We start from the raw sequence: 18022 nt of genomic DNA, 5'->3' as shown, positions 1-18022 counted from the left end.
TCAATCTAATTCCACAAATATTTGTCGACTGCTTAAGTCTCAATTAAACCTCCTGAGCGGCTTGTGGAAATGAGTACAAAGAGAGAGGAATCCATCCCTGCCTTCCATCTTCCATACCTCTTCCCGTGCCACCCGAAGCACAGCTTTGCTCGACATGGGAAAATGTATGGAATTCGGAAGGCAGAGATGGATTCTTCTCTCTTTGTGCTCGTGAGCGAAGGTCACCATTTCAAGGAGAAGCGCTGGTGGAAGGAAAATTGTGGCCTGGAAAATTTCCGTGTATAATTTGTAGGTGATCTAAGTAAAATAAAGAGAATACTGCAAGCAACCACAATATTTACGAACTAAGATGCGTTTTGTCCTGCATTTGCATATCAAAACCAGAGATGAAGTTATTTGATTAAAAAAGTCACCATCGTCATTTAAAAATAAGCCTAAATGTACTGTCATCTGGGAGGACACAACCATTGGTAGATTGTATTCCACTGCTTGTTTTCTTTTTTTACCCTGAATATTTGGTATTATGTAAAGTGTTTGAAATATGCTTATGTGTTTATTATTATTATTATTATTATTATTTGTAGCTGTAAGGAATTACATATCAGCCTAGTTAAAAAGAATTCCATTCGAGTGCCCCTGCTTGGAGGCCAGAAGTGGAGCCTGGATGTCCAACTCTATCATCCTCTGCCTTATTCCTCCCAGACAAGGTTTCTCCCTGAGCCTGCAGCTGGACTGGCAGCAAGTCAAATCGCTCCAGCTGTCTCCCTCCCCTGCAGTGCGGAAGGCATAGCTGCATGTGGAGGCCACACCCAGCTTTTTAGGTAGATGCTGAGAATTCGAACTCAGGTCCTCATGCTTTCATAGCAAATACTTTTACTCACTAAGCCATCCCCCCAGCTCTTACAGAACCTACTGTTTAATTGTGCATGCTAAAGAAGTCTTTCATAATTCTTCAACATAAGACTCGGAATAAAAGTTGAAGCAGAGTGGGGTGCGGTGGTGGCACACACCTTTAATCCCAGCGTCAGGGAGGCAGAGGCAGGTGGATCACTGTGACTTTGAGGCCAGCCTGGTCTACATACAAAGATCCTGATTAAAAGAAGCAAAGGAAAATAAGTCAAATCAGGTATAAGGGCCTTGTGAAAAAAACTCTTACATAATGTTGAGAGCATAACATGTCCTATAATTATTGGCTATGGGCTCAGAAATATTTGTCTGCTAATAAGAATTGAGCAAAACAAACTCCCCCAAACAGAGAACCAGATCCCTTTGAAATGTAAACTAAAACTGGACAATTAACTACTTAAAGCATTGATTTCATCTGAAGTGATATTTTTTTTTTATAAACCAGAAGCAGAAATTTTATCTTTCCCTTCCAGCTATGAATAAAATAATAGGATGAAGATTAACAAGGTTGCTTGGTAGAGAAAAACCTGAACTGCTTGAAATAGATTGTTTCCTCTTCAAATTTACCAAGAGGTGGTGCTTCATCTTTGCACTTATTTATCTTGTTAAACAAAGTGTTTATTTATTTTTCTCTGGGAAAATTCAAAATTGAAAAGTGTAATGGGAAAATGCAAAATGGCCAGTTAGGAACCTGGAGGCAGGAGCTGATGCAGAGGCTGTAAAAGGGTGCTGCTTATTGGCTTGCTCCTTATGGCCTGCTCAGCCTGCTTTCTTATAGAATCCAGGACTACCAGCCCAGAAATGGCACCAGTGTTCTTGCCAGCAGTGGTGACGCACACCTTTAATCCCAGTATTTGGGAGGCAGAAGCAGGTGAATTTCTGAGTTCTACAGGATAGCCAGGGCTACACAGAGAAACATTGTTTCAACCTCAAACCCCAGTGTCCTACAGGCTTGCTATATGCTGATCTTATAGAGGCATTTTGTCCTTTGAGACTCCCTCCTCTCTGATGACTCTAGCTGTGCCAAGTTGACATAAAACTAGCCAACATACCCTGTTTCAAAAATTAAAAAAGCAAATTATACACAGTACACACACACACACATACACACACACACACACACACATGGGCACACACGGCAGAGGGTGCAGGGGGATGGCAGGATGTGGATTTTTTTTTCTTTACTCTTATTTCCTTATGACTATATGACAGCTATGCAACTGGATATATCCCTGAAGGTTGCCAAGATATCTCAAAAGTTAAGGCAGAGAGCCATCAAGGACTCCTCAAACAAAAGACATTTTGTAGGCAGTGATAAAGTAGCTGCCTAGCATGTGTGAGGCCCTAGGTTCAATTTCTCATTTCTAGAACCCCCAAAATACAATTGGAGGAGCATCCAACTGCTCTCTCAGTTTGTCAAGAAGCTAGATGTGTCCTCAGAGTACAGGAAGAGATGGTCTGCCTCCGGGAGAGGTCCCTAGGACCTTTCCTCCAAAGCTAATGGAACCAGACTTGCCCATGGCTGTTGCTAAGTCTGTAATAGGGAATCAATTTTCCCCAAGGCAAGTGTCTGCCGACCGTGCATAGGAAATGCCTGGAGATCAGCTTTCTGCTCTTCCTATCTGGGAAAAGACTGTGAAGGGAGGAGTTGGGGTGTAGAGGAACCCCACTGGTATGCATGGTGAGGTGAGCCTCCTGAAGTCAGGGACATCTTGGAAGGAAATGAGATAAATTCATTGTGAGCCGAGAACCCAGCTTCTTAAGCTGTGGGTCATAACCCCATCATGTGGGGGCTTGAAAACAAAACAAAACAAAACAAAAATCTCCAAGCTGACAAAAATGGCAATGGTAAAAACTCTTTGAATGCCCAAGGGTAGAAAGCAATTCAAAATCAGATACGTAATGAATGTTTCTGCAAGCGCCAGTCCGTGTTGCATAGCGTTGCTCCACTGCAGCCATGAACGCAGAACAAACCCACAGCCCTTAACGCCACAGCACACAGCACACCAACAAACATTGCCTGCACCATCTCAGCTCAGATTAGAGACCCTTGTGTGGTATGCATGTGTTTTTACTACGCACACAGTTGTTTGCTTTCGTAGAAACAGTGGTTTGATTTCGGAGAACAAAGACATCCAGTATTTTCCGGCCATCATTCTTCAGTGTGTAAGTGTCAAATTTGTATTGTTTTGCATCAGAATGTATGGTTTTAACAAATACTGTTTGAGTGGCAGACTTGCATTTCATAAAACATCATTAAATATGTTTGTTTGTTTGTTTGTTTGGGACTGGACAGAATTTCTAATTCCTGAAAAGAGCTTAAACATGCTTCTGCCATTTTGGACTGTGTGTTTCTGTGAACTAGTGTTCTCAGCATTGATGATTATAAAATCAAAATGTCAGTCAATTCTGGAAGACGTTGGAGACGTCTAAGTCTTATAATATCAAATATTCACACAAGATGTAATGCTTCATGTGAGAATTAACAAGAGCATTTGTCTTATTACTATGCAAGCTTGCTTTTGTCTTTAATAAATAATAAATTTTTATGCATCAAAGAATTGCTTTAAAATACATCTCCTGATGATTTATTATCAGTAAATATTTGATCTGTAGGACTATTATATATATTTATATACCTGGGTCCTGTAAGTATTTCTTGCATGAGAAGGGGTCACATGTGGAAAAGTTTTGAAAGCCCTGATATAAAACACCCCTGCCTAGGTTTCCAGGGGTGAAGGGCTTCCTTCCAGCCAGGACCTTGTCTAGTGGTGGAGCTCCTGTGTCTAGTTGCTGTGCCATGGAAGTCGGACAGAATAGCAGTTTAAGGGTCTGCAAGGGGCCATGGGCAGAGCCAGCAGCACAACCAATGGAGAGACAGGCTGGCAATCCAATCACCAGAAGGTGGACCTGTTCCTTCATCTTTCCTCCCAGTCTCCAATCCTGAGAGAGCCTGACCCTAGCAAAGGGAGGAGGGGAAGATGTGGGTGAAGTCTCCTGAGATGAACCAAACCGGCCTGAGGGGTAGTCTCAAAGGGCAACCGAGAGGTGGCAGGACCCTCTGGGTATCACTGGGTGGGAGGGCGGACCCAGCTGCTGCACTTCGAGCAAAGCCCGTTCCTCTTCTCAGCTCTGATCTTTCTCAAATAATGGTAATCTGTTTGTAATTAGAGAGTCAGCAAAGTTCATTAACTGCTCATCATGTGCCCGGAGTTCAAACTATTTAATAAATGAGCCATTAAACTGCTTTATCTTTTTGAGTTTAAAAAAAAATTGCTATTAATAGTTGAGAGAGAAAGGACGAAGAGAGTAAACATCTGTTCACTGTCTAGAGATTTCAGTGTGGGTGTGCGAGGCTTCCTTCTCACCTCTCCCCCCCACTTTCATCTATTGTTTTGTTTGTAGACAGCATTTCACACTATGTCCCTGACTGGTCTAGAACTCATTATAGACCTGAGGCAGTCCTCCTATACCAGTCTCTCAAATGTTGGAATGACAGGAAGGAACCACACTATACTGTCTCTTCTCTTTCCTACACACACACACACACACACACATGGCAGGGGAGAGTATTGTACTTGTTACCACAGCATCAAAGAAAAAATATGAATGATATATGATATACCTGTGTCCCTTAGAAAAAAGACACAATTAACAGATTGCATTATTTATCTTCTTCATATGGTTATTTGACTGAGTTATTAGTGACTACTAATACCCAAGTAAGTGTTACCCAGTAAACTTTAAAAACAGTCTATTTAGGGGCTGGGGAGATGGCACCAAATGCTGAAATCATTTCCCGGTACCTACATCGGGCAGCTCACAAGTGCCTGTAACTCTACCTCCAGGGCATCCAATGCCCTCTCCTGGCATTGTGGGCACCTGCAGGCCCGCGCACACAACCACCCAGGCACACATGATAATAAAAACAATGATTAAAAATAGTGTACTTAAAACAGGTTTCAATGAGCTGCCCCCAACCCCAGCCCTTCACTGTCTCAGCCATTTAGCACACAGTTTCCAGAGCATTCTTGAGCATGAAGGTCCTGGTAGCTGTTTGCAGCAGGTGACCTTTCAATGCCACCTTTAGCCAGAGGAGCTTAAGAACCACCCACTGATGGACAGATCGCAAAAATGCTCTCTCAGTTTAAAAGACTTTGTGGTTCAATGAGTTTAAGGAACTTGTGATTTCTCCCTCCCGGTCTTCTTAATGTCGCAAGGATGAGGAAAAGGATGACACAGTAACTACCTTGTCAAAGGTCACAGAACTGGTTAATCCAAAACCAGGTTACCATCTAGGCCTTGGCTTGGATGCTGGATGCTCTTTGCTCTCTGCTCAATCCACCAACAAATGTTGTGAGTGGCCTCCAGTGCTCTGGGCTTGTCCTGTTCTTAGATAAAAGGGAGTAGCAGTACTCCCAGTTGTTACACTAGGCAGCCTGTGGAGTGCGCTCACTGGGGTCATCTTGTTTCATTAGCAAATAGTTAGAGAAGAAGAGATAATGTTGATAAGTTTGTTATCATCATTATTATTTAGCAATGTGTGCCAGTGCTTAATTCTTTACACAAATCTGAGGACAATAAGATAGTGAAGTAGGAGCTGAGGAGTCTGTCTTTCTTTCTTCCTTCATAGTTACACAGTCTGGGCTACCCTCAGACTCATGGCTCTCCTGCCTCTGAGTGTGGGAGGAATACTGCTTGTATCTAGCTCACTGAGCATACTGCAGTGATGGGGAAGACAGAGATGGATTCATGCAGATGGTCAGGAGATGCTAAGACTGGGCCATGAAGTCATTCTGCCAGTGTTGGCTCAATGCACACTAAGTGCCTGACCTGCAGCGGGCTTTTGGGAAGCGCTAAACATCAAATACTGATAAGCTCACTTCTTAAATAGAATGTACTGCCCTGTGGAGAAGATGCATCTCTGCCGATTATATGGCTAAATATCTTTACAGTCATAACTAATAGCTACATGTGGAGAAGTATTCTAGGCACATTATTTAATTGTCGTCAAGGAAAATCAACAAAACAGCGAGGTGTGGTGTTGCGTAGCCACTGTAGGTTCGAGGCCAGCCTGGTGTTTATAGTGAGTTCCAGGTCAGCCAGGGCTGTGTAGTGAGTCCCTGCCTCAAAAGAAAACAGATTAAAAACTAATAATAAAACCCCCAAGCAAACAAATAATACAAAGTGATTGTTTGGTTTTGGCAACGCTGGAGAGTGAACCTAGGCCTTCATGAAGGCCAGGCATACACTCCCACTTCGATATATCCCAGCATGTTTTTCCCCACCTCATTTTGGGACACGTTTTCATGAAGTTGTTCTGATTGGCCTAAAACCCACTCTGTAGTTCTGTCATGCCTGGAATTTATAATCATCCCATTTCAATATCCAAGGTAGCTTGGATTACAGGAGTATGCTGCTAGGGCTGGCGCTAAAACATGTCATCTAGGGGCTGGAGAGCTAGCTTAGGGGGTAAGAGCATTTACTGCCCTTTTGGAGGACTTGGGTTTGGCTTCCAGCACTCATGTTAGGTGGCTTACAACTGCCTGTAACTCCAGTTCCAGGAGATCTGATCCCTCTGGTCTACATGGGTACCTGTACCCATATGGTACACATACATCCACACAGGTAATGCGCGCACACGCACACACACATAAAAATAATAAATCTTCTAGCTAGTCGGTGGTGGTGCACACCTTTAATCCCAGCAGTTGGGAGTCAGAAGCAGGTAGAATCTCTGAATTTAAGGCCAAGCTGGTCTACCAAGTGAATTCCAGGACAGCCAGGGCTACACAGAGAAACCCTGTCTCATAAAACTAGTGATGGTGATGATTGATGATGATACATATTCTAAAATGAGATTTTGCTGCAGCTATTAAAATCCTCAAGCATGCCCTTAGGATCTTGGCAGGAAAGGCTCATGGTGTATGAGCTCATTGGAGACCCGTCTAGCTTGGAGCAGGAGGGAGACTGAGGAGCAGTCATTCTGTCTACAAAGGGGTCTGGACAGGCTCCTCTAGGCTGCCCTTCTTGCATCAGAATCTTGGGAGTCCACTGGTTGCTGAGCTCTGGTCCTCACAGTTCCATGTCAGCCACCAGGCAAGGAGATAGATCAGAAGGGAAGTGTGCACCTGCCTCTAAGTTAAGGGGGCTGACAGAACCACACCTCTCCTCTGGGACTGTCCCTTCATCTCAAGGCCACGCTTTGTCATTCTCACCCAGATGGATAGGCCCAACTAGAACCAGGTGGCTCTGGCGGTGTCCCAACAAGAGGTGAAAAAATGCTAGGAGACACATGAGTGTGTCTTGGGAAGGACCCTGAAGGGGGTAGGGGTTCTACCTTTTACCCAAATCATTCCATTCTGTGTTCTACTCACATCCAAACCACAAGTCAGTGTTGAAGAGTTGAGACATTTATATCTGTGTCTGCTCAGTCCACCCCAATTTGTTTTTTTTTTTTTTTTTTTGAACTTGGGTCTTGGGAAAGCTCAGATTTGAATCCAGGTTCTCTCCCTTAAGTAGCTGTTTGTTTGGGCATCTTTCTGAACCTGAGTTTCTTCATCTACAAAAATTTGAAAATGGGTTGGAGCGAAGTTTAAAAATAAAGCATGCAGTGCTATCAGGAGCTCCCTGTTTTGTAATGAAGGCTATTCTTATTTCATTCTCCTCTTAAAAATTCAGTAAAAATAATCCATGCAATTAATTAAATTCTCCAGACAGCTTTGTATCTTCTGGAGACAGGCCGTATATGAAGCCACTTGGTTATAAGTATGCAAATGTAAATGTCACTTAAGCTTTTTTTTTTTATTCATTTATAAGGGTGTCTCTCTACCGAGGTAAGTGAAACCTTATCTACGTGAGTGTGCCAGGGTACCCGTGCCGTATTTACAATTTAATAAAGAGTAAAGGTGACAGCTAAATGTCTGACACATGTTGGCTCTTGAGCACCTTCTCTGAGTCAGTGGCATTTTCTTCTTTGGAAGTCCTGAGCCCTTCATGTGCGTGACCCCACAGATGCTTGACCTGTCTGTGGTGGGACACAGCTTCCTCCTAAACCAAGGCTCTAGCAGAATCTAGGTGTAGTAGTAACACGAATGCATATTAAAGCGAAACAGCTGAACAGTGACATTGGTGATCAAGAAACAAGTATGCTTTCATTAGGGAAGTAGTATACCCAATTTAGATAACAGTCAACTTCTTAATCCACGCTAGATCAAAGTGTCTTTGTGTGGTGACTTCTTCCATCGGGTTTTTGTTGTTTTCTGGTTTGGATACAGAGCTCACGTAGGCCAGGCTGGCCTCAAGCTCTTGGTATAGCTGAGGCTGGCCTTGTACTCTTAATCCTCTTGCCCTCTGTCATGGTTTGAATAGATATGGCCCCCATAAACTCAGGTGTTTGGATGCTTTGCCCGGGGAGTGGCACTACTAGCAAGTGTGGCTTTGCTGGAGTAGGTGTGGCTGTGTTGGGGGAAGCGTGCCACTGTGCATATGTGTGTGTGTGTGTTGGAAGGGGGTGGACAGGCTTTGAGTTCTTCTATGCTCAAGCTCTGCCCAGTGTGGACTCCAATCCCTATGCCTGTGATCACAATGTAGAACTCTCAGGCACCTCTCTAGCACCATGTCTGCCTAGATGCTGTCGTGCTTCCCACCGTCATGACAATGGACTAAACTTCTGAAATTGTAGGCCAGTCCCAATTAAGTGCTTTCCTTTATAAGACCTGTGTTGGTCATGGTGTCTCTTCACAGCAATAAAACCCTAGCTAAGGCACCTCTGCTTCCCAAATACTGGAATTATAGGCTTGCACCATCATGCTTGCTGGCCCTGTTGGTGTGTGTGTCCATGTTCATTTGGTTGTATGCTTGTGGAGTCCAGAGATCAACACCAGATATCATTTCTTCATTCCTCAGGTGTGCCGTTTAATTCGTTTTATTTTTGAATGTATGTGTGTACATATGTATGTATATATTTCTGAGGTAGGTCCTCCTGGCCTGGAGCTCACCAACTAGACTAATTTGGCTGGGTAGACAGTCTCAGGGATCTTCCTGTTTTTGCCTCCTCAATGCTAGAATTACAAATGTTAGGTCCCAAGTGGCACCCCAAAATTGTAACACTGTCCTACAGAAGGACTTTGGTGGGGTAAACAGAAGGATTGTTACTAGGGAGACAAGCTTAAAGGCAGGTTTCTGTTTACTAGAAAATCAGATCTCCTAATGAGGTTTCTGTTTACCAGGAACCACTTTTAATCTTCCCCCAATGTCAACTGCCTCAGGCAAAGGCACCTGGTTCCTAATCAATTCCTAGATAGCCCATATACAGCTAAAAGATCCTCACCCTGCTGTCATATGAAATCTGCTTGCTTTTTCCCATAGTTTGCTTGACCCTCTGCCCCACTCCAAGACACCCTTGGTTAGTTTGATTGCCAATAAACCTTTCATTCTACCCATAGAGTGGTCCAGGTTGGTGGTTTCACTTTGCCCTCAGTTACAACAAGCTATGTTAACTTGCCCAGCATTTTTATGTGGGTTCTGAGTCTAGACAAACATCCCAGAAAGAAAACATGACTGAGCTCTCTTTAAAGCCCACTCACAACGGAAGAAGACCCAGGGTCCTGCTTAGTGGAAGACTCTTCTTCTAGGCTCTGACACTTAAGAGAAATAATCTATCTTTTTGAATGCATTGTAGTTTTAGATTTTTTGTTGTCCCAATGTGTAGACTGTGTCTTGAAGGATACAAATTACTGGAATTTGACAGAAAGCCTGAGTGTAATTACATCAGCATGTGTCAGTAAATTTGAAGGAAGGAAGTGGCTGGAGAATTGAAGGAATGTAAAGACTAGTCTTGAAAATAGCATTTCTCTCCTCTAAAAACAAAACTCAGAGATTGGGTATGGTGGCCACAGCTTTAATCCAGAATTTGGGAGGCAGAGGAAGGTGAGTCTCTGAGCATTCCATGTGAGCCAGGGCTACACAGAGAGACTCTGTCAATGAACAAACAAGAAAAGAAACAACTCAGTTAACACAGCTATTTTGCTAAATGAGGTGAGAAACCATTGTACAAAGGAAATCTTAAAGAAACCGAGATACTCTTTTCCTTAAAAAAAAAAAGAAAGAAACCATTTGTTTTCATGAGTGTAGCACAACCATTGAGAACGTTTAAACAATGTACACAGTACACTTAAAAATGTTTAAAGTGGCTCCAGAGAGATGGCTCATCAGGTAGAGGTGCCTACCACCAACACCAAGACTAATGTTCTGAGTTGGGTTTCTAGGACCACAAGGAAGGCAGGAGAGAAACTTTAGTAGAATCCCGTAACTTTGAACAAGAAAACTCTAAATATTGCATCTATCTATCTATTTATCTATCTATCTACTTATTTATTTATAGCTCATTTTCCCTTAGTAGGTAAGTAGAAATGCACACATCTTTTAAACATCTAAATATTCATGGACTGTGGTTCTGGGGTACCTAGCATTACATAAGCAGTTTCCCTTAAGGTTACAGGCTCTTCCTTCCCTTCTACAGTATTTAGTTACACAGTATTTCTTGCATATTTCCCGTGTTCCATCAACCGCAAAACAGAAAAAGCAAGTCAGTATACATCAAAAGGCAGTAAATAAGAAGTACAAAATATTTTCTTTGACAGCATTTCTTTTTTTTCTTTAGTAACCAGGACCCCCTTCAAGCCTGGAAAGGGACACCTTGGGATGCTTTCAGGCAAGGCCTTTGTAGAAAGAACTTGCTTGGCATAATTTCACAGCAAACAACAAACTGAGAGTAAACTGTTGATACAAGTTTGCCCAGGGGACTTCTATATTGTAAGGTAAACACCTTAATCTGTTTGACGTGGTGTGTCTGGCAAGGTTCTACGGAGTATGCTAATCCCCCTGTCCTTATATCATAGTATCATAGTCCCACATGAACACAGAGTGGTAACTAAAACCACGGAGGAGCTTAGGTTCAAAGCTTCAAAGCCCTGTGGGTGCTAATCCTCTATTTCTTCCTTCATGCGATACTATCCGCCCATTTTGGCAGTGTATAAACCCAAATCTCATAGACCGATCTCTCAAATAACTCATCTGGCCCTAGCCACCTGAAGACTAAGATTGGAGATTTCTTCTAGGAATATGCTCTCTCATGATTTCAGAATTAAGTCTGATCCGACTTCGCCATTAACTTCACCTCAACAGCGGTAACAAAGTATTTGTGCCCGCACCGTCTATTTTATGGACCGTGAGATGGGCGGAAGAATGTATTCATATGTACATATTTCCATATGTATATATAGACATACGTGTGTGTATATATATATTTCAAGTTGAGTACTTGATCCTTTGTGGTGTTGAAAATCATGCTGTGATTTCACTTCTGGTCGATTCGACTGATTATCAAGATGGTTCCAGTAGAAACAGACACATTTCCTAGCTGTCCGTCCACCCGCCTTCTTTTAAGTCTGCCTTTCTTCTAGAGGGCTGCCTTTTAAGGCGCACACACTGATTTCCCTTTTCTGCTTTGCGGTTGAGTGAGTACACCGCACCCGGAAAACCGCCTGCGGAGGTGGGGAAACGGCAGGAACTTTTAACACTCAGCGGTGGCGCGTAGCCAGTGCAATTTTTGGCCCGCGCCGCTTCTCGTACTCTGGGAACTTTGTCCCTCACTGACAGCCAGGCCTGGAGGTCGGCTCTGCAGAACGGACACGCCGCCCATGCTCTCCGCCTCCAGAAAGGCTCTCCAGCTCCTCTCCAGCTCCATCCCGGTACGGAAGATGGGGGACGCAGCCTCGAAGGTCATCAGCGCGGAGGAATCCTTGCCGGGACGCACGGAGCCGATCACCGTGGCTGGTAAGGCGGCACGGGCTCCGAGCATGCGCGCTGAGCCTACGCATTGCGCCCTCCCGGAAGAAGCCGTGCGGGACCTCGGGCGGGTCCTTGGTTTAGGTCTGCGCGTGCGCGAAGAGGCACCCCCACCGCGTGCCCCCCCCCCACACCCGGGAGGGGCGGGAGCTCAGCGGGGTAGTCTCCTGCCTGCGCGCTTCTCTTTGTTTGAGTCTCTCAGTGAAAGAATCTAGGCCTGCAGCTCTGTTTTTGTGGTTGGGAAGAGTGCAGTGGGAACCCAGCCTTAGTCTTCCTTCTAACCAAGGCCTCTCGGAGCGCCAGGCTGTGCCTGTTCCTGGAAGCGCTGGAGGGAGACCGAACGTTGTGGACTTAGGTTTTGAAGTGGAATTTTAAGTCAGAGCCGGTTGCAGGAATCCTCCCCAGTTTCTAGTTAACTTGAAGGGCTTGCTGGGTTGTTTCCTCCGTTTGCAGGAAGGCCTTGTTCTGTGGATGAGGCCTCTAGGAGGTGTCTGTGTGTGCTCACTTAAGCTCCAGGTGCACGTGGGAAGATCAGCTGATTACCTGTGTGACTGTTTTCTCCTTGCACCACTTAAGACCCAAGAGTTGAATTTAGTTTGTAGCTCTTGCTGGTAAGCGCCTTCACTTGCTGAACCACCTTGTCAGCCCCAATGTAATCTTTCTAGCCCCCGATCTTGGGAGTATTCATCCCTGACAGGTCCTCACTATCCCTTGTACAGAATCCAAATTCATTTACTTCCCACTTGGGACGGAACCTGAATATTTTGAGAATGTTTGGGGACAAAGAGAAAGATTTATTTGGTAACCCAGCAAAACCAGAAGAAGGTAGCGGTAACTGTCTTGACAGGTTTTTCAGGCTCCTTTTATCTTCAGACAGAAGCGGGTCAGGGAGAGGGGTTTAGGTTAGGGGATGACAGATCACTGTAGGCTTCTAGGCATCTCTCTGTAGTTTGGAGCGGGGCATCATAAACTTGTGGCATCTGTTGACCTGGCACAGACTCTCAAAGCCACTGAATACTTCTGTGGGCAGTGAAAATACCTTATCTTGATCTCTTCCGACTTGAAGGGGGAGGGGAGAGCTAGGAGAGTTTGCCAAGCCATTAACCTTGTGCTTCTCACTTCAAACAAACGTTTCCTAGGTGCCCACACAGAGTAGAAATATAGTTTAGTACAACTTGGAGGTCGCGGTACTGAGTTTTCTTTGAACCAGCAGTACAGCCACCGTCACAGGCTACATATCACAGGGGTTATCTGCAACAAAGATAGGGGGGAGACGTCTAGTATGTTACCCAGCTGCACAGCCTCCAAAATTAGTGATTTTTTTTTTTTTTTTTAGAATTCAGGTAAAAGGGGAACATGGGCAGCCATCTTATGTCATGTCTCCCAGGTATGTGGCAGGCTGAAGTGTCTCCAGGAGGGAGGGGTCTAAAGTAATTAACTGAGAACAAGGGAGGCTGGAGAATTTGATTAGGGTTGCCTTCGGTTCCAGCAACAGTGTGCCTCACTTTATGTTATGAATTTTGGTGACTACGATTTTGAAAGTTACGGACTTCATGTTATGCAGTGCAACTTCAACCCTCCTCATGTCTTTGTATCATCCATCTAAGTCAGTTGTTACCTGTATCCGATTCTCTCAAATATTCTGTGGCCAGTGTAACCCCCTCCCCCCCTTTTAGATGCCAAGGCCTACTGCCTGTTTAGGATTGCCTAGTCCCAGGTGTAAACTATCATCAAATGCTTTTGGGAACTAACCTTGCCATCTGCAGCCTAGTAGTAGATGGGTAATTTTGCAAGGAGGTAAGTTTCCAACCTTCATGCCTTTTTAATGTTTCTTTTCTCTGGGCTATATGGAATGGATGGAAACATGAGCAGGCTGGCTTGGGTAACTGGTTATTGCTTTTGTGGTAGCGTGCCAGACTGACAAGATGATAAAAGATGCACGAATGAAGCAAGAAAACACATAACAGGAACAGGATGTATGGTCAGAGTGGCATCTCAGCTCTGTGGTATTGGGACGGTCAGAGAGATATGTGGAGTTAGACTGATGGTATTTCTAGTCATCACACTTAAAAAAAAAAAAGGTAAATCCCAAGCAGGCAGAATGGTAATAGCTCCACACCAGGTACCATAGGAAACCACATTAATACATTTTGTTTTCATAATAATGTGATGATGCGTTATTCCCATTATGGATGTGGAAACAGGCGAGGGAGGTCAGATAACATCCATGTTAACTTACACAGTGGGGCCGGTATACGCACCTTGTTCTATATTTTCCGATATAACTGCTCTTTTCCCATGTAGGTATGTATAAATGCACGTGTATATTCTGTTTTTGACACAGTCTTAATGTGCATCCCAGGTTGGTTTTGAATTTACTGTTTAACCCAAGCTGGCTTTGAACTCTCAGCAGTCTTCCCGCTGCAGTCTCTTGAACGCTGGGATTACCAGCAGATAACACCATACTTGCTGTCTTTAGTAAAGAGCAAAAAGTGAACTAATGAGTGTAAGAAAAAGGAGAATTTCTCCATAATTGTAGTATGAGGAAGGTCTTTGCAGCCACAGCTAGAAAATCAAGAGACTGGTAACGAGATTGCGTGAAATGTCTGTGTGGGGCCAGAGAGATGCTCAGTAATTAAGAGCACTTGCTCCTCTTCCAGTGGACCTAGGTTCAGTTGCCAGCACCTACATGGTGACTCATGAAGGTTTGCAATTCCAGTTCCAGGGGATCTGACACCTTCTTCTGGCCCCTGGAGGCACCGCATTTACACAGTGCACAGACTTACGTGGAGAGAAAACACCAATACACATTTAAAAAAAAAAATCTTTAGAAAAGTCTTCTGTGTGACAAAAATCACACAAGCAAAGCCAGACGACAGCCCAGAGTACAGCAGCATGTACCAAAGGCAAGGACTGGTTTCCCCAATAGACCAGAAGCGTCTAGAAGTTTGTAAGAAAAATGCCACAGTAATTACAAATCAGGCAGATGTTTTGAACACTTTATCCCCAAAGAAAGTATAAGTTGTCCTTAAACATATAAAAATGCTCAAGTTCACTCAGTGAGGAAAATGCAAATACCGGTTTTCATTTTTTCAGACTGGCAAAAATCCAGAAACAATGATCCATTCTGTCGGTTAAAAAAGAGAGAGAAGCATGCACTCTTGTGTGTTGTGAGAGGGTGTCAGCCGGCTCCACTCTTATGGAAGGCAACTTGGCTGCATCTACCAAAAATTTAAATGCACATTTACCTTCGAACTCAGGAATTCAATTTCTGGGAATTTGCCTTCCAGATTTGCTCACACACACGCCAAATGAGGACAGCACCAGGCTGTTCGCTGGAGCTTCATCTGCAGCAGACAGAGATTGGAAGTGTCACAGGTGCCCGTCATCAGGGGCTAGCTAAATGAGTGATGGTTCAGCCTCAAGGATGCAGCAAGCAGGCGGAAAAGATGGGACATCTCTAGGAACAGAGAGATGGCCAAGGTATCTCTGCAAAGGCCAGGGCAGATCTGCATGCTATCTCTCATGTGGACAAGGAGCAGGCTAACAGTCTAGAGCCCAAGAAAGCTGGGAAAGGAAAGGCTGACATGAGGATGGTGGGGCCGTCTCAGCTTTTACAATTTGTGTTGTTTTAAACAACTTGCTTTGTCTAATGTGGCTTTGTTGTTGAATTAAACAGCTACTTTGAAAATGGTCTCTGCTGTTTTTAGCCCAACCAGCCACCTTTCTGTCATCCTTTGTCATGCTTCAACTTAAAAAAAAAATTGCTCTCTTTTTCTTGTCAAGTATATATATTTCCCCCAACTTGCTTTTGTAATCAAAATCTACATTTTGGCGTGATTTAAAAAAAAAATCTAAATTTAGAGGGTGAAATTGGAATAAGTTAATCCAAGTCATTTTACATTTCATAAATATTCATTTTTATTGAAGCGTCGATTGTGGTGGCATGATTTATACAAAGGAAGGACCTTTGGGGACAGATTCCTTCCGCTGTGGTGTAGAAGGCATTATGTGTTTCTTTTATGTGACTGGTGTACATAGATTTTTAAAAAAGAAAACGATAGGAAGCTGTTCTCTTTTTAGAAAAAAAAATTCCCTAGTGTGTGATTAATTTCTAAATTGTAGGACGTGGAACTGTTATTTTTCTTCTCGCATCCTGCCCATAGCTCTTAGATTGTTTTACGCTCTCTTCCAGAACCTTCTGTTTCCCTCCCGCCCCCGCTGGGGAAAGGCATTTCCCACCTCCCACCTTCTGATCTTTACCTCCCTCCCCTGCCTCTTTTCCCACCAGGCCCCCACGGAGCCCATCTTCTGCCTGACAGGATTCAGTGTTCCGCCTCTGCAGTCGCCCACGTGATCATATCCTTGTGGATTACTACTCTGATCTTTTGATTTATTTCTTCATTAAATGCTTGCATAGGTAAAGTGTTGTATTTCGCACTATTCCTTATTTTACTCTGTCTTCAAAATTTGCCTGGCTTGAATTCTGTTTCTCCTGTAAGGCAGTCCCTCCTCCCAAGGGCCTAAGTGACTGCTTTCATCTCCACTGGACAGACCCTCGTGAGCTGCTTCAGCCTCTTTCCCACCGGCTCTCGCATTGCTACTCAGATGTTCTGCTGCCCAGTTACCAAACCTGTGCCTTATCTTTCTATGCAGTAATGAGCTCCCGGAGAGAGAGGCCGCGTGTCACTCCTGGAAGGAGCCCTGTGCTCCCGGCTCGGGCTACAGTACATTAAAAGGGATGATGCCCACACCAGACACTCAGTAATGACTTACAGATACTGGGCAGAGAATGTTTAATGTCTGAAAACAGATACAGAAAAGATGGCCTTTCCATGTGTCCATCACGTGAGCACTGGAATGTGGAGATGCCGGCACAGCCAACCCTTTGTCTGCGCTCTGAGTTGTTGCCCCAGCACTGAAGCTGCGTCTGAGCCAGTTTCTTTATACTTAACCGGGGTAAGCTTTGCTTTTGGCTAGGATGAAAGGTGGGTCCCCCATCTCTGAACCCCAAGCACAGACTTTATCTAGACACCTACGGCAGGTCTCTGTGTTTGTGTGTGTGTGTGTATGTGTATGTGTGTGTGTGTGTGTGTGTGTGTGTGTGATTGTGATTGTGTGAGCTTAGCAGTGTCAGATGGGCCTGGACAGGGTGGGGCAAGGGGAGAAAGGAGAGTGGTGGGAGAAAGGAGAGTGAGGACAGCTGTAGCCATCTCTGGGAACCTGTATGGGTGAGGAGGCAGTAGTTTAGGTGCAGATTTTGGGGAGTGAATGGAAACCAAGCCTAGCAAGCCCAGAGAGGAGGCCTTTTTGCTGAGGTGTTCCCTGTTCTTGCCTCTCAATAGGTCCCAGGGGCTTCCAGCAGTGATCAGCCCTTTCCCGTGAAAAGCCCCTCTCTGGCCCTGCTACCTTGAGCTAAGTGAAACTGTGTTTCATCCAATGACGGCGAGAATACCGGGTTCTGCAGGAGGGGGCCCTGGGTCGTCAGTGTGTGTTGAGGGTGGGAATTGTCAATCTTCTCAAAGATCCTTTTTCCCTCATCTGTTCCTTCTGGGTCAGAGACTCACTGTAGCCACTGTGAACGCGTAGCATGAGAGAGCAAACTGCTCAAGGGCGTGGGGTTGTTTTAGGGATTGGGCCTGAGACACTGCAGGACAGCAGTTACTTGTTGGAGGAAATGCTGTGTGGGAGGGGCCACCAAGAACAGTGTGAGGTATGATAAACACATACATGAGCTGCATCGTTGTGACCAGCAGGTGGTCAAGAAATGGCACAGGGAAGGCTGAGGACTGCTCGGTGGATAAGGTACTCAGTGCGTGAGCACAAGTTGAGATCCCCAACACCAATGTGAAAAATGTGGCCCTTGCACTCATGTAATCCCAGCATTTGGGAAGCAGAGCATTTGGGAGCGGCTTGCAGGCCAGCCAGTCTGGCCAATCAGTGAACTCCACGTTTAGTGAAAGACACTGTTCCCCCAGACCTGATGGAGATGATGGAGGAAGACACCTAATGATGTCCTCTGGCCCCCACATACACACATCCGAGGCGCACCTGCACCTGCATGCAATGCTTGCACACTCACACCTGTCAGAAAGAGCAGTGTGGAAAACTGGACTGAAGTAATCTTGACAGCCTGGGTGCCGAGGTGCTGGACTCCATGGTCCTGGATTTTACATCACACCTGAAAGCATTACTGGCTGCATGGAATTTCTGCAGCCAGGCGGAAATATCTCCGGTAGGAGCGGACCACGCCTCTTGCCTTGTG

General features: G+C 44.7%; 1 protein-coding gene across 3 annotated transcripts in view; it reads left to right on the top strand.

Moving 5' to 3' along the window:
- The first annotated feature begins 11420 nt into the window (after positions 1-11420).
- Positions 11421-18022, top strand: part of Msra (methionine sulfoxide reductase A) — a 313853-nt gene continuing 307251 nt past the window's right edge. The window contains exon 1 of one of the 3 annotated variants that reach the window (XM_060391311.1): positions 11421-11745. In XM_060391311.1, the coding sequence (XP_060247294.1) occupies positions 11610-11745 (136 nt within the window). In that variant the 5' untranslated portion in view covers positions 11421-11609. Of the gene's footprint in view, positions 11746-17112; positions 17258-18022 lie in introns of those variants that run through there. The other 2 variants (XM_060391310.1, XM_060391312.1) reach the window with 2 other exon arrangements.

This window comes from Meriones unguiculatus, chromosome 9 (assembly GCF_030254825.1).
Source record: "Meriones unguiculatus strain TT.TT164.6M chromosome 9, Bangor_MerUng_6.1, whole genome shotgun sequence".
Classification (NCBI taxonomy): Eukaryota; Metazoa; Chordata; class Mammalia; order Rodentia; family Muridae; genus Meriones; species Meriones unguiculatus.
Note: the sequence above shows the minus strand (reverse complement) of the source record. Positions and strands in the feature narration are given on the sequence as shown.